The sequence below is a fragment of the Rana temporaria genome, chromosome 13 (genome assembly GCF_905171775.1).
Source record: "Rana temporaria chromosome 13, aRanTem1.1, whole genome shotgun sequence".
NCBI classification, from domain to species: domain Eukaryota; kingdom Metazoa; phylum Chordata; class Amphibia; order Anura; family Ranidae; genus Rana; species Rana temporaria.
In genome coordinates this window covers 117,099,345-117,126,636 of record NC_053501.1, presented here as the reverse complement: position 1 = coordinate 117,126,636, position 27,292 = coordinate 117,099,345, and the positions used below count along the sequence as shown (strand labels likewise).

Here is a 27,292-nt window from a genome sequence, read left to right as displayed (position 1 = left end):
AGCACGCTGATTGGGCAGCGGTGTGTTGAGTGGCGGGCAGGCTCTCCTGGGTCCCGTTCTCCGGCAGACATGGAGTCGGTGGGCGCTCAGAGGCTGCAGCCGGGGGTGTCCGGGGGAAGTCTGCGCTCTCTCCGGCCCGGGGTGACGGGCGGGTCTCAGGCCACGGCTCCTCCCCCTCCGCTCAGCCTCGGGGTGTCCGGGAGTCCGGCGGTGCTGCGGGAAGCGGTGGAGGCGGTGGTGAGGAGCTTCGCCAAACACACCCAGGGATACGGGAGAGGTGAGGGGCCCTGGGGGGCCACAGACTGGCGGGGGGCAACGTAGGGCTATGACCCCCCCCCCATACTTACCCTTTATAATTACCCCCTTCATGTCCCCCTGTCCCTTATAATTACCCCTCGTCTGTTTATAATTGCCCCTTGTGTCCCCCCCGTCCCTTATAATCACCCCCTGTCCGTTATATGTCCCCCTGTCCCTTTATAATTACCCCCTGTCCCTTTATAATTACCCCCTGTCCCTTATAACTCCCCCTTGTGTCCCCCCCGTCCCTTATAATCACCCCCTGTCCGTTATATGTCCCCCCATCCCTTATAATTACCCCCTGTCCCTTATAACTCCCCCTTGTGTCACCCCCATCCCTTAGAATTGCCCCTTGTGTCCCCTTCCCCTGTCCCTTACAATTACCCCTTGTCTGTTATTTGCCCCTTGTGTCACCCCCATCCCTTATAATTGCCCCTTGTGTCCCCTTCCCCTGTCCCTTACAATTACCCCTTGTCTGTTATTTGCCCCTTGTGTCCCCCTCCCCTGCCCCTTATAATTAACCCTGTCCCTTATAACTCCCCCTTGTTTCCCCCCCATCCCTTATAATTGCCCCTTGTGTCCCCTTTCCCTGTCCCTTATAATTACCCCTTGTCTGCTATATGTGTCCCCCCCCCCCCCCGTCCCTTATAATTACCCCTTGTGTCCCCCCCCCCCGGTCCCTTATAATTACTTCTGGTCCGTTATATTTGCCCCTTGTGTGCCCGTCCATTATAATTACCCCTTGTGTCCCACTCCCATCTCCCTTATAATTACCCCTTATCTGTTATATTTTCCCCTTGTGTCCCCCCCCCCATCCCTTAGAATTGCCCCTTGTGTCCCCTTCCCCTGTCCCTTACAATTACCCCTTGTTTGTTATTTGCCCCTTGTGTCCCCCCCGTCCCTTATAATTACTTCTGGTCCGTTATATTTGCCCCTTGTGTGCCCGTCCATTATAATTACCCCTTGTCTGTTATATTTGCCCCTTGTGTCCCATCGTCCCTTTTTATAATTACTCCTTGTTTGCTATAGTTGCCCCTTGTGCCCCCCCTGTCCCTTATAATTACGCCTTCATGTTCCCCCACCCTGTCCCTTTTTATAATTGGGGCTAATTATAAGGGGGACATGGAGTAATTTTATAAGGGACGGGGGGGTAATTATGAGGGGAGAGGGGGGGGTCGTGAGGTGTAATCATAAGGGCGGTGGGGTTTATTTGTAAGGGACTGGAGGGTATGAGGGGTATTTATAGGGGGAAGGGGGGTAATCGTTTTGATGGGATAACAAAGTTATTGAGCACATGGGGTTAATTAGGACGGGTCAGGGGTAGATTGTCGGGGGGGGGGGGGCATCTCTCAGATAAGTGATATGGGGGGTAATTTTGGAGGATGGAGATCTGAGGGATCAGTTATTGAGAGTGGGGGGTGGTTTTAGGAGTTTTAGGATTTTGGGTTTATTATGGGGGGGGGGGGGGGTTAATATGAAGGAGGGGGTGCCAGAGGTGGGGGGGCGGGGTTTAATATGAATGAGGAGGTGCCAAAGGTGGGGGGGGTGTTTCCTGGTATAAGAGTCATAAGACCTGACAGCCTCGTGTTTCAGGCATCGGAGGGCGGCCCATAGACTGTGTCCTGGGTATGAAGTAAATAATCGCAGGCAGAGAACGGGGTGGTCTCGCTCCTCGGGGGCGGGACATTTATGACATGGGGGTGACTAACCAACGCCAAGTGAGGATAAGAGAAACAAGGTAACGTTGTGTGCGGCACCACGGATCCCAGCGCACCGCGCCCGGTGAGTCGCACACATTGCCGATCACATCCCGTTATTTGTCCCCCCCTCCCCCCCGTCTGTTTGCGATCCTGCGGGGGGCGCTGTTCACCTCGTGTGATGATAATCCCGTCCCCAGCTGTGAGTCCTCCCCACCGTCTGCTCCAGGGACGGGATCAGACAATACTCGCGGAGTGGCGGAGCTCCTCCACCATATGGGATCAATTCCTCCCGACGTCTCCCAAACCTCCTCGTCCCTTCCTCCAATGTTTTCATTCTCTTCGTGTAAACTTTATTTTCTTCCCCGGCAGAAGATGTCGTCGCAGTGACCGCAGCCTCGCCGTGTGTGGTGCGGGGGTGGGGGGCGGCTGGCGCGGGATCCTCACTTGGCATCTGTCGGGGATTAATATGGAAAATTAGCAGTTGCTGAACCGCCATTTGTTCGGTGATTTGCTGCGTGGGATCGGCTTGTCTTCCCGTTACCGATTATAAATAAAGTTTTTTTAAAGGACATGTTCATGTTACAATATAGAATCTGCCCCGCATGACCCCCATCATCCCACCCCCGCCCACCTAGTTGCCCACTTGGCTCTTTACAATGACGGTGGATTGCCTCTGTGTTTGCAGCCTCGTTCTTCCACCCTGCCGCCCCTATGCGGTGCGTCCCGTCCCACCCCCCTGCCCACCTAGTTGACCACTTGGCTCGTTTACAATGACGATGGATTGCCTCAGTGTTTACAGCCTCGTTCTTCCACCCTGCCGCCCCTTACGCCGTGCTTCCCTTCCCACCCCTACCTACCTAGTTGCCCACTTGGCTCTTTACAATGACAGTGGATTGCCTCAGTTTACAGCCTCGTTCTTCCACCCTGCCCACCCCTACGCGTTGCTTCCCGTCCCCACCCACCTAGTTGCCCACTTGGCTCTTTACAATGACAGTGAATTGCCTCAGTGTTTACAGCCTCGTTCTTCCACCCTGGCCGCCCCTCCGCGGTGCGTCCCGTCCCACCTAGTTGCCCACTTGGCTCCTTACAATGACGGTGGATTGCCTCTGTGTTTGCAGCCTCGTTATTCCACCCTGCCCGCCCCTTCGCGATTCGTTCCATCCCACCCACCTAGTTGCCCACTTGGCTCATTAACGACGGTGGATTGCCTCAGTGTTTGCAGCCTTGTTCTTCCACCATGCCGCCCCTACGCAGTGCGTCCTGTCCCACCTAGTTGCCCACTTGGCTCCTTACAATGACCGTGGATTGCCTCTGTTTGGAGCCTCGTTATTCCTCCCTGCCCGCCCCAACGCGGTGCGTCCCGTCCCAACCCCTTGCCCACCTAGTTGCCCACTTGGCTCGTTTACAATGACGATGGATTGCCTCAGTGTTTACAGCCTCGTTCTGCCGCCCCTTACGCGGTGGTTCCCTTCCCACCACTACCTACCTAGTTGCCCACTTGGCTCTTTACAATGACAGTGGATTGCCTCAGTGTTTGCAACCTCATTCTTCCACCCTGCCCGCCCCTACACGGTTCGTCCCGTCCCACCCACCTAGTTGCCTACTTGGCTCATTAACGACGACGGTGGATTGCCTCAGTGTTAAAAGCCTCGTTCTTCCACCCTGGCCGCCCCTCCGCGGTGCGCCCCGTCCCACCCCCCTGCCCACCTAGTTGACCACTTGGCTTGTTTACAATGACGTTGGATTGCCTCAGTGTTTACAGCCTCGTTCTTCCACCATGCCGCCCCTTACGCGGTGCTTCCCTTCCCACCACTACCTACCTAGTTGCCCACTTGGCTCTTTACAATGACAGTGAATTGCCTAAGTGTTTACAACCTCGTTCTTCCACCCTGCCCGCCCCTATGTGGTTCGTCCCGTCCCACCCACCTAGTTGCCCACTTGGCTCATTAACGACGACGGTGGATTGCCTCAGTGTTTACAGCCTCGTTCTTCCATCCTGGCCGCCCCTACGCAGTGCGTCCCGTCCCACCTAGTTGCCCACTTGGCTCCTTACCATGACAGTGGATTGCCTCAGTGTTTACAACCTCGTTCTTCCACCCTGCCCGCCCCCTACGTGGTTCGTCCCGTCCCACCCACCTAGTTGCCCACTTGGCTCATTAACGACGACGGTGGATTGCCTCAGTGTTTACAGCCTCGTTCTTCCACCCTGGCCGCCCCTACGCGGTGCGCCCCGTCCCACCCCCCTGCCCACCTAGTTGCCCACTTGGCTCGTTTACAATGACGTTGGATTGCCTCAGTGTTTACAGCCTCGTTCTTCCACCATGCCGCCCCTTACGCGGTGCTTCCCTTCCCACCACTACCTACCTAGTTGCCCACTTGGCTCTTTACAATGACAGTGGATTGCCTAAGTGTTTACAACCTCGTTCTTCCACCCTGCCCGCCCCTATGTGGTTCGTCCCGTCCCACCCACCTAGTTGCCCACTTGGCTCATTAACGACGACGGTGGATTGCCTCAGTGTTTACAGCCTCGTTCTTCCATCCTGGCTGCCCCTACGCGGTGTGTCTCGTCCCACCTAGTTGCCCACTTGGCTCCTTACCATGACGGTGGATTGCCTCAGTGTTTGCAGCCTCGTTATTCTTCCCTGCCCGCCCCTCCAAGGTGCGTCCCGTCCCACCCCCACCCACTTGGCTTTTTACAATGACAGTGGATGGCCTCAGTGTTTACTGCCTAGTTGTCCAACCCCCGCCCACCTAGTTGCCCACTTGGCTCATTTACAATGACAGTGGATTGCCTCAGTGTTTGCAGGCTCGTTCTTCCACCCTGCCCGCCCCTACGCGGTTCGTCCCATCCCACCCACCTAGTTGCCCACTTGGCTCTTTACAATGACAGTGGATTGCCTCAGTGTTTGCAACCTCATTCTTCCACCCTGCCCGCCCCTACACGGTTCGTCCCGTCCCACCCACCTAGTTGCCTACTTGGCTCATTAACGACGACGGTGGATTGCCTCAGTGTTAAAAGCCTCGTTCTTCCACCCTGGCCGCCCCTCCGCGGTGCGCCCCGTCCCACCCCCCTGCCCACCTAGTTGACCACTTGGCTTGTTTACAATGACGTTGGATTGCCTCAGTGTTTACAGCCTCGTTCTTCCACCATGCCGCCCCTTACGCGGTGCTTCCCTTCCCACCACTACCTACCTAGTTGCCCACTTGGCTCTTTACAATGACAGTGAATTGCCTAAGTGTTTACAACCTCGTTCTTCCACCCTGCCCGCCCCTATGTGGTTCGTCCCGTCCCACCCACCTAGTTGCCCACTTGGCTCATTAACGACGACGGTGGATTGCCTCAGTGTTTACAGCCTCGTTCTTCCATCCTGGCCGCCCCTACGCAGTGCGTCCCGTCCCACCTAGTTGCCCACTTGGCTCCTTACCATGACAGTGGATTGCCTCAGTGTTTACAACCTCGTTCTTCCACCCTGCCCGCCCCCTACGTGGTTCGTCCCGTCCCACCCACCTAGTTGCCCACTTGGCTCATTAACGACGACGGTGGATTGCCTCAGTGTTTACAGCCTCGTTCTTCCACCCTGGCCGCCCCTACGCGGTGCGCCCCGTCCCACCCCCCTGCCCACCTAGTTGACCACTTGGCTCGTTTACAATGACGTTGGATTGCCTCAGTGTTTACAGCCTCGTTCTTCCACCATGCCGCCCCTTACGCGGTGCTTCCCTTCCCACCACTACCTACCTAGTTGCCCACTTGGCTCTTTACAATGACAGTGGATTTCCTCAGTGTTTACAACCTCGTTCTTCCACCCTGCCCGCCCCTACACGGTTCGTCCCGTCCCACCCACCTAGTTGCCCACTTGGCTCATTAACGACGACGGTGGATTGCCTCAGTGTTTACAGCCTCGTTCTTCCATCCTGGCTGCCCCTACGCGGTGTGTCTCGTCCCACCTAGTTGCCCACTTGGCTCCTTACCATGACGGTGGATTGCCTCAGTGTTTGCAGCCTCGTTATTCTTCCCTGCCCGCCCCTCCAAGGTGCGTCCCGTCCCACCCCCACCCCCTTGGCTTTTTACAATGACAGTGGATGGCCTCAGTGTTTACTGCCTAGTTGTCCAACCCCCGCCCACCTAGTTGCCCACTTGGCTCATTTACAATGACAGTGGATTGCCTCAGTGTTTGCAGGCTCGTTCTTCCACCCTGCCCGCCCCTACGCGGTTCGTCCCATCCCACCCACCTAGTTGCCCACTTGGCTCATTTACAATGACGGTGGATTGCCTCAATGTTTACAGCCTTCGTTTTTCCACCCTGCCTGCCCTACGCGGTGCATCTCGTCCCACCTAGTTGCCCACTTGGCTCCTTACAATGACGGTGGATTGCCTCTGTGTTTACACCCTCGTTCTTTCATTCTGGCTGCCCCTACGCGGTGTGTCCCGTCCACCTAGTTGCCCAATTGGCTCCTTACAATGACGGTGGAATGCCACAGTGTTTGCCTCGTTCTTCCACCCTGCCCACCCCTACGCGGTGCGTCCTGTCCCACCCACCTAGTTGCCCACTTGGCTCCTTACAATGACGGTGGATTGCCTTAGTGTTTGCAGCCTCGTTCTCTTTCGTACTGCCCACCCCTACACAGTGCGTCGCGTCCCACCCACCTAGTTGCCTACTTGGCTCCTTACAATGACGGTGGATTGCCGCAATTTTTACAACCTCGTTCTTCCACCCTGCCTACCCCTACGCGGTGCGTCCCGTCCTACCCCCCCACCCTACTATTTGCCCACTTGACTCGTTTAAAAAGACGGTGGATTGCCTCAGTGTTTGCAGCCTGGTTATTCCACACTGCCCACCCCTATGCAGGGCGTCTCCACTGACTTTATAGGGTGTAGGGCCACATTCAAGTCCTGTAGAAAGCTCCCGCACGGGCAATGGGCCACAATACATCTGCAGGGAGGCTGTGAACTCTGAAGGGGTAACTTTGAGGGACAAATTATGCGGGTTATTAGGTGTAAGTAGAAGGGAGGAGTTGGGCTATGAGGGGAGATTCTGAAGGACAGGGTGGCAAGGAGAAGGTGATTTGTGAAGGAGAAGGTGATTTGTGAAGGACAGGGTGGCAAGGAGAAGGTGATTTGTGAAGGGCAGGGGGGCAAGGAGAAGGTACTTCTGAGGGGCAGGGGGGCAATGAGAAGGTAGTGGTGAAGGGCAGGGTGGCAATGGGGGTTGAATATGAAGCACAAGGGGGGGCAATGAGGAAGGGTTTTGAGGAATGGGAAGGGGAATCGGGGTTGACTATGAAGTACAGTGGGGAATGAATGGTAATTATGAGGGACAGGAGGCAATAAGAAGTGGCGGGGGGGGGGGGGGGGGGGGGCAGGCAGTGGGAGATGGTTATGATGGACAACGGGGGGGGGGGCAAGAAGGTATTTATGTTATGAAGGACAGGGGGCAATGAGGCATTATAAGGGGACTGGTGAGGGAGGACTGAGTGGCAGAGGATCAGCAGACCTGGGGGACCAGAGCAGGATAAACCAATAATATCGCACGTGGTGAACAGCGTGGGAGCAATATAGCGGGAGGGGAGTAGAGAGGAGGAGGGGGATCGGCAGAGCTGGGGGTTACTACTGAGCGAGCCTTCATTAGAGCTGGAGGTTACCGCGGAGCGAGGGATTGGGTGGAGCTGGAGGTTACCGCCGAGCGAGGGATTGGGTGGAGCTGGAGGTTACCGCCGAGCGAGGGATTGGGTGGAGCTGAGGTTTTACTGCCGAGCGAGGGATGGGTGGAGCTGGGGGGTTACTACTGAGCAGGGGATCGGCGGAGCTGGGGGGGGGGGGGGTTACTACTGAGCTGGGGGGGTTACTACTGAGCGAGGGTTCGGAAGAGCTGGAGGGTTACTACTAAGCGGGGGATCGGCGGAGCTGGATGGTTATGATGGACAACGGGGGGGGGGGAGAAGGTAATTATGTTATGAAGGACGGGGGGCAATGAGGGATGATTAAGGGGGGGGGGGACAATGTAATCATGAGAAATATGGGGACAATAGAGGGTTGTGGGCAATGAGGGGTGATTATGAGGGACAGGGGGGGCAATAAGGGATTTTTATGGGTGGGATTGCAATTATGAGGGACAGATAGACAATGAGGGGTGATTAATGGGGGGGGGGGGGCAATGAAGGGTAATCTTGAGAAATATGGGGAAAATAAAGTCGTGAGGAACAGGTGGGCAATGAAGTTGCAATTATGGGGGGCAATAAGGGGTTGTTATGGTGGGGGGGTATTGAGGGAGGGGGGAGCAATGAAGGGTAATTCTGAAGAGCAGATGGATATTGAAGGGTTGATTGTGATGGCCAGGGGGGCAATGAAGAGTAACTGTGAGAAACATGGGGACAAAAAATAGTTGTGGGCAATGAGGGGTGGTTATGAAGGATGGGGGGGGGGGGGGGCAATAAGGGGTTTTTATGGGGGGGTTGCAATTATGAGGAACAAAAGGGGCAATGAGGGGTGATTAATGGTGGGGGGAGCAATGAAGGGTAATTGTGAGAAACATGGGGACAAGAAAAGGGTTGTGAGTGACGGGGTGGCGGGGGCAATAAAGGGGTATTTGAATAGACTTCTAACACCTCTTATTTTCCTTCTTTCCGCCCCCCCAGTAAACGTGGTGGAAGCTCTGCAGGAGTTCTGGCAGATGAAGCAGACCCGGGGGGCAGACCTGAAGAACGGAGCCCTGGTGGTTTACGAGATGGTCCCTTCCTCCAGCCCGCCGTACATCTGCTACGTCACCCTACCTGGAGGAAGCTGTTTCGGGAGTTTCCAGGTACGCGTACATTTTTATTATTATTTTATAACTTGGTTTTTAAAAATGTGAACCCTAAAAGAGCGGCCCGTAGTCGCGGGATGTGGATGGTTCTGGTAGTCCTTATTGAGAACTTGGTATCTAAAGGGGAACTCATGCGTAGCATTTTCCTGCGGTCTGATGGCATCACCAGGACTTTCTCCTCTATCTCCAGCAGGGGGTGGGCGTTGCTCTTTTTTTTTTTTTTTTAAATGTCGATCAAAGCTCATGTGGTGTGCAACACGGGACTGCTATAGTGAAAAGTAAGCGGGGACTGGTGAGGGAGGACTGAGTGGCAGAGGATCAGCAGAGCTGGGGGACCAGAGCAGGATAAACCAACAATATCGCACGTGGTGAACAGCGTGGGAGCAATATAGCGGGAGGGGAGTAGAGAGGAGGCGAGGGATCGGCGGAGCTGGAGGTTGCCGCTGAGCGAGGGATTGGCGGAGCTGGAGGTTGCCACTGAGCGAGGGCTTGGCGGAGCTGGAGGTTGCCGCCGAGCGAGGGATTGGCGGAGCGGGAGGTTGCCGCCGAGCGAGGGATTGGCGGAGCGGGAGGTTGCCGCCGAGCGAGGGATTGGCGGAGCTGGAGGTTGCCGCCGAGCGAGAGATTGGTGGAGCTGGGGGGGTTACTGCTGGGCATCGGCAGAGCTGGTGGGGGTTACTACTGAGCTGGGCATCGGCAGAGCTGGTGGGGGTTACTACTGAGCTGGGGTTCGGAAGAGCTGGTGGGGGTTACTACTGAGCTGGGGGGGGGTTACTACTGAGCTGGGGATCGGCAGAGCTGGGGGGGTGTTACTACTGAGCGAGGATTCGGAGGAGCTGGAGGGTTACTACTAAGCGAGGGATCGGCAGAGCGCGGGGGGGTTACTACTGAGCGAGAGATCAGCAGAGCTGGGTGGGTTACTACTAAGCGAGGGTTCGGAAGAGCTGGAGGGTTACTACTGAGCTGGGGGGGTTACTGAATGGGGGATTGACAGAGCTAGGGGGGGTTACTACTGAGCTGGAGTTTGGGCGGAGCTACTACTGAGCTGTAGTTGGCAGAGCGGGGGGATCTGCTGAGTAGGGGGGGTGTCTATTGGGTCTATTTAAAGCAAATAGAAAATCAGCACACAGGACATTTGCCACACTCCATTAAAGCTCCAAATCTCTATTTTTCTTCCTTAGTTCTGCCCGACTAAAGCTGAAGCCAGGAGGAGCGCGGCGAAGATTGCGTTGATGAATTCCGTGTTTAACGAGCATCCCTCCCGCCGGATCACCGACGAGTTCATCGAGAAGAGCGTCTGCGAAGCCCTGGCCACGTTCAATGTAAGAGGCTGTTCTGTTAGTAGCCGGCTCCCCCTCCCCCCTCCCCAGTGCTGGCGGGATGGTTGAGGTTGTTAATCGCTCCATTGACTTTCTCTCCGGCGTCGCTCCTCGTGTCATTTCCATGAACTCTTTCCTGTAAGTTGTTAAATCTCGGTGTTTGGAATGTGATCTGTACATTCGAGAGATGACCGAAATCTTACAAACCTTTGTTGTGTCGGCGCCCCCCCCCCCCCCCCCCCCCCCCCCCAGTTGGATATACACTCCTACGTTGTTTTTCTTGTATGGTCGGGTTTAGTTGCTCACATTTTAGGTTCCATCCTACCGGCCATCATGGGATTGGTAGAGCTGGTGGCCACCGTGTGACAGGATAGAGGGCGGGGCACCATGTGACAGGAAAAAGGGCGGTGGGGCGACCGCGTGACAGAATGGGGAGAGTAACCGTGTGACAGGATAGAGGGCGGGGGGCTCGCGCCGAGTGATAGGATAGAGGGCGGGGGGCTCGCGACGAGTGATAGGATAGAGGGCGGGGGGCTCGCGGCGAGTGACAGGATAGAGGGCGGGGGGGGCTTGCGGCGAGTGACGGGATAGAGGGTGGGGGGGCTTGCGGCGAGTGACGGGATAGAGGGCGGGGGGGCTTGCGGCGAGTGACGGGATAGAGGGCGGGGGGGCTTGCACCGAGTGACGGGATAGAGGGCGGGGGGGCTTGCGACGGGATAGAGGGCGGGGGGGCTTGCGGCGAGTGACGGGATAGAGGGCGGGGGGGGCTTGCGGCGAGTGACGGGATAGAGGGCGGAGGGCTCGCGACGGGATAGAGGGCTCGCGACGGGATAGAGGGCTCGCGCCGAGCGACAGGATAATGGGTGGAGCGCTCGCGCCGAGCGACGGGATAGAGGGCGGGGGGCTCGCGCCGAGTGACAGGATGGTTGCACCCTGTGACAGGATAAAGGGCGGGGATGGGCCACCGCGTGACAGGATAAGGGGCAACTGCGTGACAGGATAGAGGGCGAGGGGCTCGCACCGCGTGGCAGGATATAGGGCGGCAAGGGGGGTGCACTGCGTGACAGGATAGAGAACTGGGGGCCACCCTATAACCATATAGAGGGCGGGGGGTACCCCTATGACAGTATAGAGGGCGGGTTCGGTCAGTACCTGTTTGTGTGTCGGAGATTCTGTTCAGGAGAGAAGGTGGGGGGAGGGTTTGGAGACGGTCCGGAGTTCCTCTTTTTATTGTGTATTTTATGGGTTTGCTTCCAAAATTCCTTTGTAAGTCGCTGTGACAAATGCGTTCCCCCGGCTGGATGTTTTCATTCCTCGCACTTTCCAGATGCCGCGCACGGCTCCCCCTGGAGGCTTCTTCTGGGATTTGTATTGTTTGATGTTTTGCAGAAATACGTGTGTGGTGTTGTTTTTTTTTTTGTTTATTTTTTATTTGGTGGGAAAGAGAGAAGCGGCTGGTTTGGTTTCAGATCCCCGGATTGGAGTGTCATTGGCTATTTACCATCCACAAGCAGGAGACAATGGGCCCACCCTGAGAAGTGTAGTGAGGGGCCACAATGAGAAGTATATTGGGTGGGGGCGAGGGGCTACCCTGGGAAGTGTAGTGGGGGGACGAGGGGGCCATCCTGAGCAGTGGGGGGCCACCCTGAAGTGTAGTGGTGGATGAGGGGCCCACCCTGAGAAGTGTAGTGGTGGATGAGGGGCCCAACCTGAGAAGTGTAGTGGTGGATGGGGGGCCCAACCTGAGAAGTGTAGTGGTAGATGGGGGGCCCACCCTGAGAAGTGTAGTGGTGGATGGGGGGCCCACCCTGAGAAGTGTAGTGGTGGATTGGGGGGCCCACCCTGAGAAGTGTAGTGGGGGTATGAGGGGGGCCACCCTGAGAAGTGTAGTGGGGGTATGAGGGGCCACAATGAGAAGTATATTGGGTGGGGGACGAGGGGGGCCACCCTGAGAAGTGTAGTGGTGGATGGGGGGCCCACCCTGAGAAGTGTAGTGGGGGTATGAGGGGCCCACCCTGAGAAGTGTAGTGGTGGATGGGGGGCCGCCCTGAGAAGTGTATTGGGGGGTTGGGGAGGGGCCACCCTGAAAAGTGTAGTGGGGGGTTGGGGAGGGGCCACCCTGAAAAGTGTAGTGGGGGACAAGGGGGGCCACCCTGAGAAGTGTAGTGGGGGTACAAGGGGGCCACCCTGAGAAGTGTAGTGGGAGAAGACCCTGAGAAGTGTAATGGGGGTACAAGGGGGCCACCCTGAGAAGTGTAGTGGGGGGACGAGGGGGCCACCCTGAGAAGTGTAGTGGGGGGACGAGGGGGCCACCCTGAGAAGTGTAGTGGGGGACGAGGGGGCCACCCTGAGAAGTAGTGGGGGACGAGGGGGCCACCCTGAGAAGTAGTGGGGGGACGAGGGGCCCACCCTGAGAAGTAGTGGGGGGACGAGGGGCCCACCCTGAGAAGTAGTGGGGGACGAGGGGCCCACCCTGAGAAGTGTAGTGGGGGGACGAGGGGGCCACCCTGAGAAGTAGTGGGGGACGAGGGGGCCACCCTGAGAAGTAGTGGGGGACGAGGGGGCCACCCTGAGCAGTGGGGGGGGGGCATTGAACTGGAAGAAAACAATGGCAGTGTGTGGAGAGCCTCTTGTGTTATAGGAAGGAGTTAAGACAAGTTCTCCTCCGCCGCGTTTCTGGGTCTCATTAGTCACAAGTGTTCTCTGGCAGATCCCCGTTCTGCGTCGGTGTCCAGACACGCGTTTAGTTTCCTCGCCGCATTTGTGTTGTGACAACAAGGAGCAGATGAACTGTCAGGAACTTCACTGAATTTTCCATGTTTTGTTTCTTAGGGGAACCGCGAGGAGGCCGACAACCCCAACACCGGGATCGGCGCGTTCCGATTCATGCTGGAGGCCAACAAAGGAAAATCCATGCTGGAGTTCCAGGTACGGCTTCCCAAAGAGCTCTCCCTAACGCCATGGACGCACCCGGGACCTGCTGCGTTTCCTGGTCTGCTAGGAGTCATTAAAGCCTCGCTCTACGCCTTTCCTCCTCCTCCACCGCTCACTCTACGCCTTTCCTCCTCCACCACTCACTCTACGCCTTTCCTCCTCCACCACTCACTCTACGCCTTTCCTCCTCCTCCACCGCTCACTCTACGCCTTTCCTCCTCCACCGCTCACTCTACGCCTTTCCTCCTCCACCACTCACTCTACGCCTTTCCTCCTCCTCCACCACTCGCTCTACGCCTTTCCTCCTCCTCCACCACTCGCTCTACGCCTTTCCTCCTCCACCACTCGCTCTACGCCTTTCCTCCTCCACCACTCGCTCTACGCCTTTCCTCCTCCACCACTCACTCTACGCCTTTCCTCCTCCTCCACCACTCGCTCTACGCCTTTCCTCCTCCTCCACCGCTCACTCTACGCCTTTCCTCCTCCACCGCTCACTCTACGCCTTTCCTCCTCCACCACTCACTCTACGCCTTTCCTCCTCCTCCACCACTCGCTCTACGCCTTTCCGCCTCCTCCACCACTCGCTCTACGCCTTTCCTCCTCCTCCACTCGCTCTACGCCTTTCCTCCTCCTCCACTCGCTCTACGCCTTTCCTCCTCCTCCACTCGCTCTACGCCTTTCCTCCTCCTCCACTCGCTCTACGCCTTTCCTCCTCCACCACTCGCTCTACGCCTTTCCTCCTCCACCACCGCTCGCTCTACGCCTTTCCTCCTCCACCACTCGCTCTACGCCTTTCCTCCTCCACCACCGCTCGCTCTACGCCTTTCCTCCTCCACCACTCGCTCTACGCCTTTCCTCCTCCACCACTCGCTCTACGCCTTTCCTCCTCCACCACTCGCTCTACGCCTTTCCTCCTCCACCACTCGCTCTACGCCTTTCCTCCTCCTCCACCACTCGCTCTACGCCTTTCCTCCTCCACCACCGCTCGCTCTACGCCTTTCCTCCTCCACCACTCGCTCTACGCCTTTCCTCCTCCACCACTCGCTCTACGCCTTTCCTCCTCCACCACTCGCTCTACGCCTTTCCTCCTCCACCACTCGCTCTACGCCTTTCCTCCTCCACCACCCGCTCTACGCCTTTCCTCCTCCACCACTCGCTCTACGCCTTTCCTCCTCCACCACTCGCTCTACGCCTTTCCTCCTCCACCACTCGCTCTACGCCTTTCCTCCTCCACCACTCGCTCTACGCCTTTCCTCCTCCACCACTCGCTCTACGCCTTTCCTCCTCCACCACTCGCTCTACGCCTTTCCTCCTCCACCACTCGCTCTACGCCTTTCCTCCTCCACCACTCGCTCTACGCCTTTCCTCCTCCACCACTCGCTTTACGCCTTTCCTCCTCCACCACTCGCTCTACGCCTTTCCTCCTCCACCACTCGCTCTACGCCTTTCCTCCTCCACCACTCGCTCTACGCCTTTCCTCCACCACCACCACTCGCTCTACGCCTTTCCTCCACCACCACCACTCGCTCTACGCCTTTCCTCCACCACCACCACTCGCTCTACGCCTTTCCTCCACCACCACCACTCGCTCTACGCCTTTCCTCCACCACCACCACTCGCTCTACGCCTTTCCTCCACCACTCGCTCTACGCCTTTCCTCCACCACTCGCTCTACGCCTTTCCTCCACCACCACCACTCGCTCTACGCCTTTCCTCCACCACTCGCTTTACGCCTTTCCTCCTCCACCACTCGCTCTACGCCCTTTCCTCCACCACCACTCGCTCTACGCCCTTTCCTCCACCACCACTCGCTCTACGCCTTTCCTCCACCACTCGCTCTACGCCTTTCCTCCACCACTCGCTCTACGCCTTTCCTCCACCACCACTCGCTCTACGCCCTTTCCTCCACCACCACTCGCTCTACGCCCTTTCCTCCTCCACCGCTCGCTATACGCCTTTCCTCCTCCACCGCTCGCTCTACGCCTTTCCTCCACCACCGATTTAATGTCTCATTTGCTCTGTATTTCTAAATTATACAGATGATTGTTTTGTTGAATTGTTAGAATTCCTTCTAATGTTTTTTTTTCTCTGTTTCTCTAGGAGCTCATGACAGTCTTCCAGCTCCTCCACTGGAATGGAAGTCTGAAGGCCATGCGGGAACGGCAGTGCTCCCGTCAGGTATGCGACCCATAATGTGGTGGGCACTTGCTGTCTACCTACTGATGATCACAGCCAAGTAGATGACGTTCCCACCTTACTGACCCTCCCTTCAAAAGCACTTTTCCCTCATTATGCAGCAAGACAAAGTTGCCTGTTCTGGTTCCCTCCGATTCACCAATCACATTTGCCTGGGGTGCATAAGAGAGGGGGATCGGCAGGGAAGTGGGCCCCAGAACAGATGGGGATGTTACTGGGGCTCCCCAGTGTAAGACAGGATGTTACTGAAGCTCCTTACTGACCACCAATGTAAGAAGAGATGTTACTGGGCCCCCTCACTGACCACCAATGTAAGAGGGGATGTTACTGGGGCCCCTCACTGACCACCAATGTAAGAGGGGATGTTACTGGGGCTCCTCACTGACCACCAATGTAAGAGGAGATGTTACTGGGGTTCCACTGACCACCAATGTAAGGGGAGATGTTACTGGGGCTCCTCACTGACCCCCAATGTAAGAGATGTTACTGGGGCTCCTCACTGACCCCCCAATGTAAGAGGAGATCTTACTGGGGCTCCTCACTGACCCCCCAATGTAAGAGGAGATCTTACTGGGGCTCCTCACTGACCCCCCAATGTAAGAGGAGATGTTACTGGGGCTCCTCACTGACCCCCCAATGTAAGAGGAGATGTTACTGGGGCTCCTCACTGACCCCCCAATGTAAGAGGAGATGTTACTGGGGCTCCTCACTGACCCCCCAATGTAAGAGGAGATGTTACTGGGGCTCCTCACTGACCCCCAATGTAAGAGGAGATGTTACTGGGGCTCCTCACTGACCCCCAATGTAAGAGGAGATGTTACTGGGGCTCCTCACTGACCCCCAATGTAAAAGGAGATGTTGCTGGGGCTCCTCTCTGACCCCCAATGTAAGAGGAGATGTTACTGGGGCTCCTCACTGACCCCCAATGTAAGAGGAGATGTTACTGGGGCTCCTCACTGACCCCCAATGTAAGAGGAGATGTTACTGGGGCTCCTCACTGACCCCCAATGTAAGAGGAGATGTTACTGGGGCTCCTCACTGACCCCCCAATGTAAGAGGAGATGTTACTGGGGCTCCTCACTGACCCCCAATGTAAGAGGAGATGTTACTGGGGCTCCTCACTGACCCCCAATGTAAGAGGAGATGTTACTGGGGCTCCTCACTGACCACCAATGTAAGAGGAGATGTTACTGGGGCTCCTCACTGACCCCCAATGTAAGAGGAGATGTTACTGGGGCTCCTCACTGACCCCCAATGTAAGAGGAGATGTTACTGGGGCTCCTCACTGACCCCCCAATGTAGGAGGAGGTCTTACTGGAGCTCACCATAGCTTTGCCTAAACATGGTATATCTAAAGCCCTATGATAGAATTCACTTCCTGGCCTGAAGAAACTGGAGGCAAGAGGGAAACTCCCCAAAAGGGAGAACAATTGTGACGTCATAGTGGCACTATAATGGGGGCTCCTTACTGATCACCAATGTAAGAGGAGATGTTCTGGAGCTCCTCACTGACCACCAATGTAAGAGGAGGTGTTACTGTCCCCTTTTTGAACCCCTTTGGGTTCGTCCGTGTTCAGTAGGTCTCGAGTTGCCTACCCCTTGCAGTAGTGTCATGTGGTCTCTACATTTGTCATTTACTATATCATCCTCTAGAGGGCATCATGACCCCAACCATAGTTATGTCCATCCTTTTCTATTTTTTTCATACAGGAGGTCCTGGCCCACTACTCCCACCGGGCCCTGGACGACGACATGAGAAACCAGATGGCGATGGACTGGGTGAACCGGGAGCAGGACTCTCCATCAACCCTGACCCGAGAGCTGGCGGCCACCGAGAGGCAGCTGGACGAGGCCCGGCTAGCCGGGAAGGAGCTCCGTTACCACAAGGAGAAGAGGGACATCCTGATGCTGGCCGCAGGACAGCTGGGGAATATACACTCCTCCAACTGCTAGGTGGCGCCCTCCCCCTCTACACTAATCCATACAATGGGCAGGCTGTGTCTGTGAGGTGCTAGCTGGTCCTACAGCTTATCCTGTATGTGGTTCTGTACTCCTTCCTGGTGTCACCTAATGGACAAATGAGGAATTGCACGTGCTTGTGTCCCCCCCCCAAAACTAATATTTCAGTTATAGTCGGGGGTCTGCTGGGTGCATCCACTGACCTCCCCTCTTATCTCTCGGGTCCTTCAGAATTAGTCACGCAGTTGCTGGCTCTTTCGGCTTCCATTTTTAAATTTCAGCAGGGAGAGTGAGACCCTCGTAATGTGGAGACCCGGGGACCCCAAGGATCTCTTCGCCTGGGTCCTCCAGAGATGAATAAACTTAAATGTTAGTTTTGGGTGGAGCCACCATTTAAAGGGCTGTATGAGGTTTCGGAATCTGTTCTTTGGCCTCTCTGTAGTTTTTTTTTTTTTGCTTTGCAAACGGGATGTGGAAATTTCTTAACTTTTGGGGTCTGCAATTTTCTCAAAGAGTACGAGCGGCATTGCGGAGATTTCAGGCCAACGGAAGTTCTCACCGGAAGGAGAAAAGAATTCTGGGTAAATAATCTGAAGGGGGGGTCCAACCGAGCGTCCAACCATGGAAATAATTGACAGGAACATTTCCCTCCAAGACGTAAATTGCGCAGACTTCTACCAGGGTACAGTCTCTCCATGTGTCTCTGTACTAGAAGAGGTTTATTATAGAGTGTGTGTGGGGGCCAGGGAAGGTTTGAGAGGAGGGAGCAGATGACGATTCCAACCTGTATAGGAGCTGCGGTGGTTGGCGCCGCTGGGGGTTCCAACTGAGCCGCCAACCCATGAAAATATTCCATGGCATTTTCTTGTAGAAAGGGGAGCAGCTGATGACTCCATCTTGTATAGAAGTTGTGGTGGTTGGCGCTGCTTGGGGTCCAACTGAGCTGCCAACCACATTTAAGCTCTTCTAGGACGGGGGATCAGTATTCTCAGCCCCCCTGGAGGATTTATCTAGGGATAAGCACCAGGGTCTCAAAAATAAAGGTAGACATGGTCCACCTTCAGCCGTGGGTGATGGGTTGGTGTGGGAAATCCTATCCCCAAACCAGCCCTCAGAACCAGTCGTGGAATCTGGTCCATTTCAGAAGGCAGGGCTGAGGAAGGAAGGCCTCCTGGGTTGATTGGCCAAGGTTTAGAGTCCAGCCCACATCCGCTTTCTCAGGGCTGAGGAAAGAACCCCTCCCAGGTTGATTGGTCAATGTTTCGAATCAAGGCTAAGGAAAGAACACCCCCATGGTTGATTGGCCAAGGTTTAGAGTCTGTCCAACATCCACAGGGCTGAGGAAAGGGCGCCCCTAGTATTTGGCCAAAGTTTAGACTAGAGTCTACCCCACATCTGTATCCTCAGGGCTGAAGAAGGAACAGCCCCCCCCCCCCCCCCCCCCCCTTGGGTTGATAGGCCAAGGTTTAGAGTCCAGCCCACATCCTCTGAGCTGAGGAAGGAACATCCTCAGGGTTTTGAGTCCGGCCCACCCCTAGTGTTTGGCCAAGGTTCTGAGTCCAACCCCTGTCTGTATCCTCAGGGCTGAGGAAGGAACCCCCCCCCCCCCCCCCCCCCAAAATAAAGGTAGACATGGTCAACCTTCAGCTGAGGGTGATGGGCTGGTGTGGGAAATCCTATCCCCAAACCAGCCATCAGAACCAGTCGGGGACCCTGGCCATTTCAGAAGGCAGGGCTGAGGAAGGGACACCTCGAGGGTTGATTAGCCAAGGTTTAGAGTCCGGCCCACATTCTCAGGGCTGAGGAAGGAACACCCCCCCCCCCAAATAAAAGTAGACATGGTCAACCTGATTTAATTTTTCTGATTGGATCCCAACTCCTTTAACCCCACAAACACAGACCCTTCTATACCATCAAACATCACATCAGTGGGTTGTACAATGCGATTGTAACGTGCGCCCAGATTTCTAACATAGAAGACCGCTGCACGTGGCGTTCACTTTCTGACCTGCTGTGTCAAAAATGTAATTTACCCAGAAGTCCTTGCTCCTTCTCGGCATCAGTTTGCAAAGCAACCGTGAACCGGGTCACCAATCGATGGGACCAGCTGCCTTTTATTTCTGATTTTCTCCCCCGGCCTTTGACACTGAATGTGTCCAGAAACAAAAACAACCCTCCCCACAAGAGGTGGCTTCCGCCTACGAGATACACTTTTGCACATTTTCTTTGTAGGAGCGCGCTCTGTACAGCGGTTTTATACTCCGGCGCTCTCTGTGTCCTGTACTGTTTTTATATATATATATTCTATATTTTGATAGCCGCAATCAGTCGCATCTTCCAAGGCTGAGATGGTAGCGTATTCCTAACCGTTCGGTCAGAAGTCGGCTTTTCTAGAAACGTTTTTTTATAAGTAGTTTACAGATCTAGCGGCAGTTTGGCGAAGGATGATGACTTAGATTTTATTTCACGTGTTTAACACTAAGCAAGATATAAGACGAACACTAATTACTGGGTGCTAGACGAGATGGGAGGAGCTTAAAGTGGACCTGTTTAAAATGTACACCTTTCCGGGGACCGATTGAAGGATGTGGGGACCGCATTAGTGTTTTTGAACTGAGCTCGGTCACCTGCTGGAGGCATTTAAGCCAGCTATAGACTAGGCCAGTGGTGGCGAACCTTGGCACCCCAGATGTTTTGGAACTACATTTCCCATGATGCTCATGCACTTTGCAGTGTAGTTCCAAAACATCTGGGGTGCCCAGGTTCACCATCACTGGACTAGGCGATTGTTCTTTCCTGTAGCAGTGGGTGATGTGCTGGTGTGGGAAATCCTATCCCCGACCCAGCCCTCGGAACCATTTACGGACCCTGGCCATTTCAGAGGGCAGAACTATCCTCGGGGCTAAGAAAAGAACACCTCCTGGGTTGATTGGCCAAGGTTTAGAGTCCAGTCCACATTCATATTCTCAGGGCTGAGGAAGGAACACCTCCTGGGTTGGGTGGCTAAGGTTTCAAGTCCATCCCATATCCTCAGGGCTGAGGAACACCCCCCCCCACCAACTTAATTGGCCAAGGTTTGGAGTCCAGCCTACATCCTCAGAGTTGAGGAAGGAACACCCTCAGGGTTGATTGGCCAAGGTTTAGAGTCCAGCCCACATCCATATCCTCAAGGCTGAGGAAAGAACGGGACAGAATACCCCTAGTATTGATTGGCCAGGGTTTAGAGTCCGGCTCAAATTTATATTCTCAGGGCTGAGGAAGGAACACCTCCTTGGTTGATTGGCCAAGGTTTATAGTCCGGCCCTCAACCTCAGGAAGGAACACCCTCAGGGTTGATTGGCTGGGGCTTTGAGTCCGGCCCACAACCTCACAGCTGAAGAAAAAACATCCCTAGTGTTTGGCCAATATTTAGAGTCCAAACCCCCCACCTCCAGGTTGATTGGCCAAGGTTTAGAGTCCAGCCCACATTTATATCCTCAGAGCTGAGGAAGGAACACCTCCCAGGTTGATTGGCCAAGGTTTAGAGTACAGACCACAACCTCTGGAAGGAACACCCTCAGGGTTGATTGGCTGGGGCTTTGAGTCTGGCCCACAACCTCAGAGCTGAGGAAAAAACACCCCTAGTGTTTGGCCAACGTTTAGAGTCCAGCCCACATCTGTATCCTCAGGGCTGGGGAAAGAACCCCCCCACCCCCAGGTTGATTGGCCAAGGTTTAGAGTCCAGCCCACATCCATATCAGAGCTGAGGAAGGAACACCTCCCAGGTTGATTGGCCAAAGTTTAGAGTCTGGCCCACATCCTCTGGGGTTGAGGACAGAATACCCCTAGTATTGATTGGCCAGGGTTTAGAATCTGGCCCACATCCTCTGGGGTTGAGGACAGAATACCCCTAGTATTGATTGGCCAGGGTTTAGAGTCTGGCCCACAACCTCAGGGCTGAGGAAAGAACACACCTAGTGTTTGGCCAATGTTCAGAGTCGACCCCACGTCTGTATCCTCAGGGCTGGGGAAGGAACTCCCCTAGGGTTAATTAGCCAAGGTTCAGAGTCTATCCCACATCCGTATCCTCAAGGCTGAGGAAAGAACACCTCTAGTGTTAATTGACCATGGTTTAGAGTCCGGCCTACATGTGTATCCGCAGTGACTGTTCATAGTCTCCTGAGCTCGGTCATGTGACCTTGAGCCTTGGTGAAGATCAGATGGTGGGGCATTGTGGGTGTTTCACGTCAATAGTGACTGTGCCTAGTCTTCTGAGCTCGGTCACGTGACCTAGAGCCTTGGTAAGGATCAGGTGCTGGCTGGCTGCTAGGGGCCTTGTGGGAGTTTCATATCAATAGTGACTGCGCCTAGTCTTACGAGCTGGGTCATGTGACCTAGAACCATGACGAAGATCAGATGTTGGTGGGACATTGTGGTTTTTTTTTTCACATCAATAGTTAGACTGGAGGTGGACTTTGTTGCTCATGGGTCAGATTATATTAAACTGATCTAATCCCACACGAATGGAACGAAGTGTTAGAATGTAGCGCTCCTAGGCGGCCTTATCAGAGACCGAAAGTGTCATGAATGTACCCAAACAGAAAGATATATCACTTTGTGTATACATTGCAGCTTAGTTGCGCCCACTGCGGCCCATGTAATGTAACGGGTCCACTTTACTTCTATATACACTACAATGGGATCCTTTTGGCGTAATTGTGACTGAAAGCAAATATGCTATTGGCTGGAATGATATGTTGGAGAAGCACAATCGCAGGGCCATCCGTCACTTTTATAGCAAATGAATGATAAAATCGTAAAGATAACACACCAGGGTAAGGGTCCTTATTTTCAGCTGTCAACGATCAACCTTTCCTCAAATGTGCATATACCGCAATCGGGCAACCACGAGCCCTGGTGCCTGTTTACATTCAGCGCCGCAAATCTTCACTGTCCTGTCTGGGGCTGTATAATATATTCACATAGACTTCTATGGGACCATCCCTGGCCTCTGTACGTTGTCTCTGGCCTTGGGACACAGCCCTATAGATTCTGTGGGACCATCTCTGGGCTTAGGACACAGCCCTATAGATTCTGTGGGACCATCTCTGGGCTTAGGACACAGCCCTATAGACTTCTTTGGGATCGTCTCTGGCCTCAGGACACCACCCTTTAGACTTCTATCGGACTGTTGGTGGCCCTCGGGACACAGCCCTTTAGATTCTGTGGCATCATGTCTGGCCTCAGGACACAGCCCTATAGACTTCTATGGGACTGTTGGTGGCCCTCGGGACACAGCCCTATAGACTTCTATAGGTCTGTTGGTGACCTTTTGGGGCACATCCCTATAGATTCTGTGCGATCGTCTCTGGCCTCAGGAAACAGCCTCAAAGACTTCTATGGGACCATCTTCAAGTGTCTTCAGCTTCGGGACTAAAGATAAGGCCAGGTGTCCCCCTAAACTCTTTATAGACTTCTGTGGGATCGTCTCTGGCCTCAGGACACAGCCCTATAGACTTCTATGGGACTGTTGGTGGCCCTCGGGACACAGCCCTATAGATTCTGTGGCATAATGTTTGGCTTCAGAACACAGCTCTATAGACTTCTATGGGACTGTTGGTGGCCCTTGGGGCACATCCCTATAGATTCTGTGCGATCGTCTCTGGCCTCAGGAAACAGCCTCAAAGACTTCTATGGGACCATCTTGAAGTGTCTTCGGCTTTGGGACTAAAGATGAGGCCAGGTGTCCCCTAAACCCCTCTTTAGCCAAATTCTGAACATTCGCGCTTCTTTTTTGTTTTACATAGACTAGCTTCAAGCGCCTCCTTCCTGTTTACATGAGGAGCTTTTTGGCGTACAAAAAAAACCCACAAGCTTTAAGTTTGACCAGAGATGAGTTCAGAAGACACCCGAGCTCACCTCTGTTTGGGACACAGCCCTACAGATTGCTGTAGGACCGCTTTGGGACTCAATTCCACAGACTTCTTTAAAGAAAGTCTTTGGCGTTGGGGAAACGGCTCCATAGACTTCTATGGAGTCCTGTCTGGCCTTGGGACACGGCCCTATAGACTTCTATGGAGTCCTGTCTGGCCTTGGGACACGGCCCTATAGACTTCTATGCAGTCCTGTCTGGCCTTGGGACACGGCCCTATAGACTTCTATGGAGTCCTGTCTGGCCTTCGGACACGCCCCTATAGACTTCTATGGAGTCCTGTCTGGCCTTCGGACACGCCCCTATAGACTTCTATGAAGTCCTGTCTGGCCTTGGGACACGGCCCTATAGACGTCTATGGAGTCCTGTCTGGCCTTGGGACACGGCCCTATAGACTTCTATGGAGTCCTGTCTGGCCTTGGGACACGGCCCTATAGACTTCTATGGAGTCCTGTCTGGCCTTGGGACACGGCCCTATAGACTTCTATGGAGTCCTGTCTGGCCTTGGGACACGGCCATATAGACTTCTATGGAGTCCTGTCTGGCCTTGGGGCACGGCCCTATAGACTTCTATGGAGTCCTGTCTGGTCTTGGGACACGGCCCTATAGACTTCTATGGATTCATCTATGACCTCAGGAAAACTGCCCTATAGACTTCTATGGGATTGTCTCCAATCTTTAGCTTCTAGACTAGAGCTCAGGTGTCCTCCAAACTCATCTCTAGCCAAACTCTGAACCTTTCCTCTCTTTTCTTCGAGAGCTTCCTCTTTGTTTACGTGAGGAGCTCATTGGAGTAAACAAAGGGGTGCCGGTTTTGAGTTCAGCCAGAGATGAGGACACCCAAGCTGGAACACAGCCCTATAGAGTCCTGTAGGACCAGCTCAGGACTCAATTCCATAGACTTCTGAGTCGAAACCACAGCACCACTGACTTTTATGCGACCATTTCTAGCCTCGGGACATAGCCCTTTAGACTTCTATAGAGACTTCAGTCAGGTTCTGCCATGGTGTAGGTGGGACTGTGATGCCCTTTATGGCACTGGATGTAAACAAATGCTGGAGGCTTCAGCTGCCCGATCAAGGTGCGTATGCATTTGTGGAGAAGGTTAGGTTAGGGGAAAAGAAATCCTTTAACAATCAGACCACAAATCTAACATGGGGGGGGGAGGGGAAATAAGGACACTAAGTTGTGTCCATTGAAGTTTGAAAATGACCCATCACATCTAGATCCTTATCCTTGTGTGAAAGCTTTGTGAATTGGGCCTTTAGTATCCGCGACGGGTGAATTTTCCTCTCGGTGACAGGAAATGACACTTCCTGTCAAATTTTTGGTAGTTTTGTAACATTTCCCAGGATGAGGTGTACCGGTGGTATCCATGTTTTCTAGAACAAAAGCAATATGTCGGTCCCCCCCACGTACAGAGCGGGGGCTGTACACTATATTCTTGTATAAATCTCCTTTTTTTTTTTATTATATCTATTGCTTCTTACTACCTAACGAAGTCTCCACGACCGCTTCCGGACCAATATCCTGTGTTTTATATCAATACTCGGCAACTTTGTATTTCGGTATATACAAATAAAAAAAATATGGATTTAAGACAAGCTGTGGCCTCTTCTTCTGGGGTGAAATGTAAGAAAAGTCACGAGAGATGAAAATTATTCCTTCTAAACGTGAACATTTTGGGGTACGTGTGCCTATAAAATTGGTAGAGTCCAGCCCACGTTCATAACCTCAGAGCTGAGGAAGGAACACCCTAACGTTAATTGGCCAAGGTTTTGAGTCCGGTCCACATCAATAACTTTAGGGCTCAGAAGGGAACACCCGTGGGGTTGATTGGCCATGGTTTTGGGACGGTTCAGTCCATATCTTCAGGGCAGAGGAGGGAATACCCCCAAGGTTGCTTGGCTCAAGGGTTTGAGTCCGGTTCACATCCATAACTTTAGGAGAAGAACACCCGTGGGGTTGATTGGCCAAGGTTTAGAGTCCGGCACACATCTAAATCCTCAGGGCTGAGGAGGAACACCCCCCCCCCCACCCCAGGGTTGATTGGCCAAGGTTTAGAGTCCAGCCCACATCCATATCCTGAGGGCAGAGGAAAGGACACCACCTGGGTTGATTGGTCAAGGTTTAGAGTCCCGGCCCACATTCATATCCTCAGAGCTGAGGAAGGAACCCCCTAACGTTGATTGGCCAAGGTTTTGAGTCCGGTTCGCGTCAATAACTTTAGAGCTCAGAAGGGTACTCCCGTGGGGTTGATTGGTCATGGTTTTGGGTCCAGTCCACATCTTCAGGGCAGAGGAGGGAATACCCCCATAATTGATTGGTCAAGGTTTAGAGTCTGGCGCCCACATCCGTATCCTCGGGGCTGAGGAAAGAACATCCCAAGGGTTTATCGGCCAAGGTTTTGAATCCAGCCCACATCTATATCCTCAGGGCTCAGGAGGAAATCCCCCAGGGTTTATCACCCAAGGTTTAAAGTCTGGCCTACATCCATACCCTCAAGGCTGAGGAAGGAGGACCCCCTGGGTTGATTGGCCAAGATTTTGAGGTTAGGCCCACCTATACCCTCAGGGCTGAGGAAGAGACTGGCCAAGGTTTAGAGTCCAGCCCATATCCTCAGAGCTGAGGAAAGAACACCCCAAGGTTGATTGGCCAAGGGTTTGAGTCAGGTCCACACCCATAACTTTAGGAGAAGGGAACACCCGTGGAGTTGATTGACCAAGGGTTTGAGCCTGGCCCAAATCCATATCCTTGGGGGTGAGGAAAGAACATCCCTAAGGTTGGTTGGCCAAGAGTTTGAGTCAGGTCCACATCCATATCCTCAGGGCCGAGGAGGAAACACCCCCAGAATTGATTAGCCAAGGTTTAGATACTGGCTCGCTTTGAAACCCTCAGGGCTGAGGAAGGAATATCCCCAGGGTTAATTGGCCAAGGTTTAGAGTCCGGCCCCGCATTTATATCCTTAGAGCTGAGGAAGGAACACCCTAAGGTTGATTGGCCAAGGTTTTGAGTCCAGTCCACATCCATATCTTCAGGGCAGAGGAGGGAATACCCCCCAGGGTTGATTGGCCAAGGTTTTGAGTCTGGTCCACATCAATAACTTTAGGGCTCGGGAGGTAACACCCGCGGGGTTGATTGGCCATGGTTTTGGATCCAGTCCACATCTTCAGGGCAGAGGAGGGAATAACCCCAGGGTTGATTTTTCAAGGTTTTGAGTCTGGCCCACATCCGTATCCTCAGGGCTGAGGAAAGAACCACCCCCCCCCCCCCCCCCCGGGTTGATTGGCCAAGGTTTAGAGTCCGATCCACATCTATATCTTCAGGGCTGAGGAGGAACGCCGGCACCCCTCTCCAGAATTGATTTGTCAAGGTTTTGAGTACAGCCCACATCCATATCCTCAGAGCTGAGGAAGGAACACCCTATGATTGATTGGCCAAGACCCGCGGGGTTGATTTGCCATGGTTTTGGGTCCAATCCACATCCATATCTTCAGGGCAGAGGAAAGAACATCACAAGGTTTAAAGTCTGGCCTACATCCATACCCTCAAGGCTGAGGAAGGGGGACCCCCTGGGTTGATTGGCCAAGATTTTGAGGTTAGGCCCACAGCCATACCCTCAGGGCTGAGGAAGAGACACCCTCAGGGTTAATTGGCTAAGGTTAGGAGTCCAGCCCATATCCATATCCTTAGAGCTGAGGAAAGAACACCCCAAGGTTGATTGGCCAAGGGTTTGAGTCAGGTCCACACCCATAACTTTAGGAGAAGGGAACACCCGTGGAGTTGATTGACCAAGGGTTTGAGCCTGGCCCAAATCCATATCCTCTGGGCTGAGGAAGGAACACCCTAGGGTTGATTGGCCAAGGTTTATAATCTAGCCCACGCCTATATCTTCAGGGCTGAGGAGGAACGCCCCCCTCCAGGGTTGATTGGCCAAGGTTTTGAGTCCGGCCCACATCCATATCTCTGTAAAGTGAGGAGCATGAGACACAGACGGGGTGATTCTCATGGGGCGAGACCTGAATGAGAGGGATTGGTGGGATCCCATGGGCGGGACAATAATCCCTTTCTATTTCCTCACCACATTGTGTCCTTTTATTCCTCTTTGTATTTGTTTTAATTTGCTCTTATTTTATGCATTTCCCACCTTCGGGATAACAAATTGTAATATTCATA

General features: G+C 54.1%; 1 protein-coding gene across 2 annotated transcripts; it reads left to right on the top strand.

The window, feature by feature from the left end:
• Window positions 1-25,208, top strand: LIX1L (limb and CNS expressed 1 like). Of its 2 annotated transcripts, XR_005744733.1 has the most exons (7): window positions 1-277; window positions 8,631-8,794; window positions 9,979-10,119; window positions 12,949-13,044; window positions 15,151-15,228; window positions 16,957-18,450; window positions 25,160-25,208. XR_005744733.1 is itself a non-coding variant. In XM_040332630.1 (6 exons), the coding sequence occupies exons 1-6, from the start codon at window positions 70-72 to the stop codon at window positions 17,197-17,199; spliced, it is 930 nt and encodes a 309-aa protein (XP_040188564.1). In that variant the 5' UTR covers window positions 1-69; the 3' UTR covers window positions 17,200-18,611. The 2 variants fall into 2 exon arrangements, 1 of the variants encoding a protein (XP_040188564.1); XM_040332630.1 differs by lacking the exon at window positions 25,160-25,208 and having other exon boundaries at window positions 16,957-18,611.
• Window positions 25,209-27,292: the final 2,084 nt, after the last annotated feature.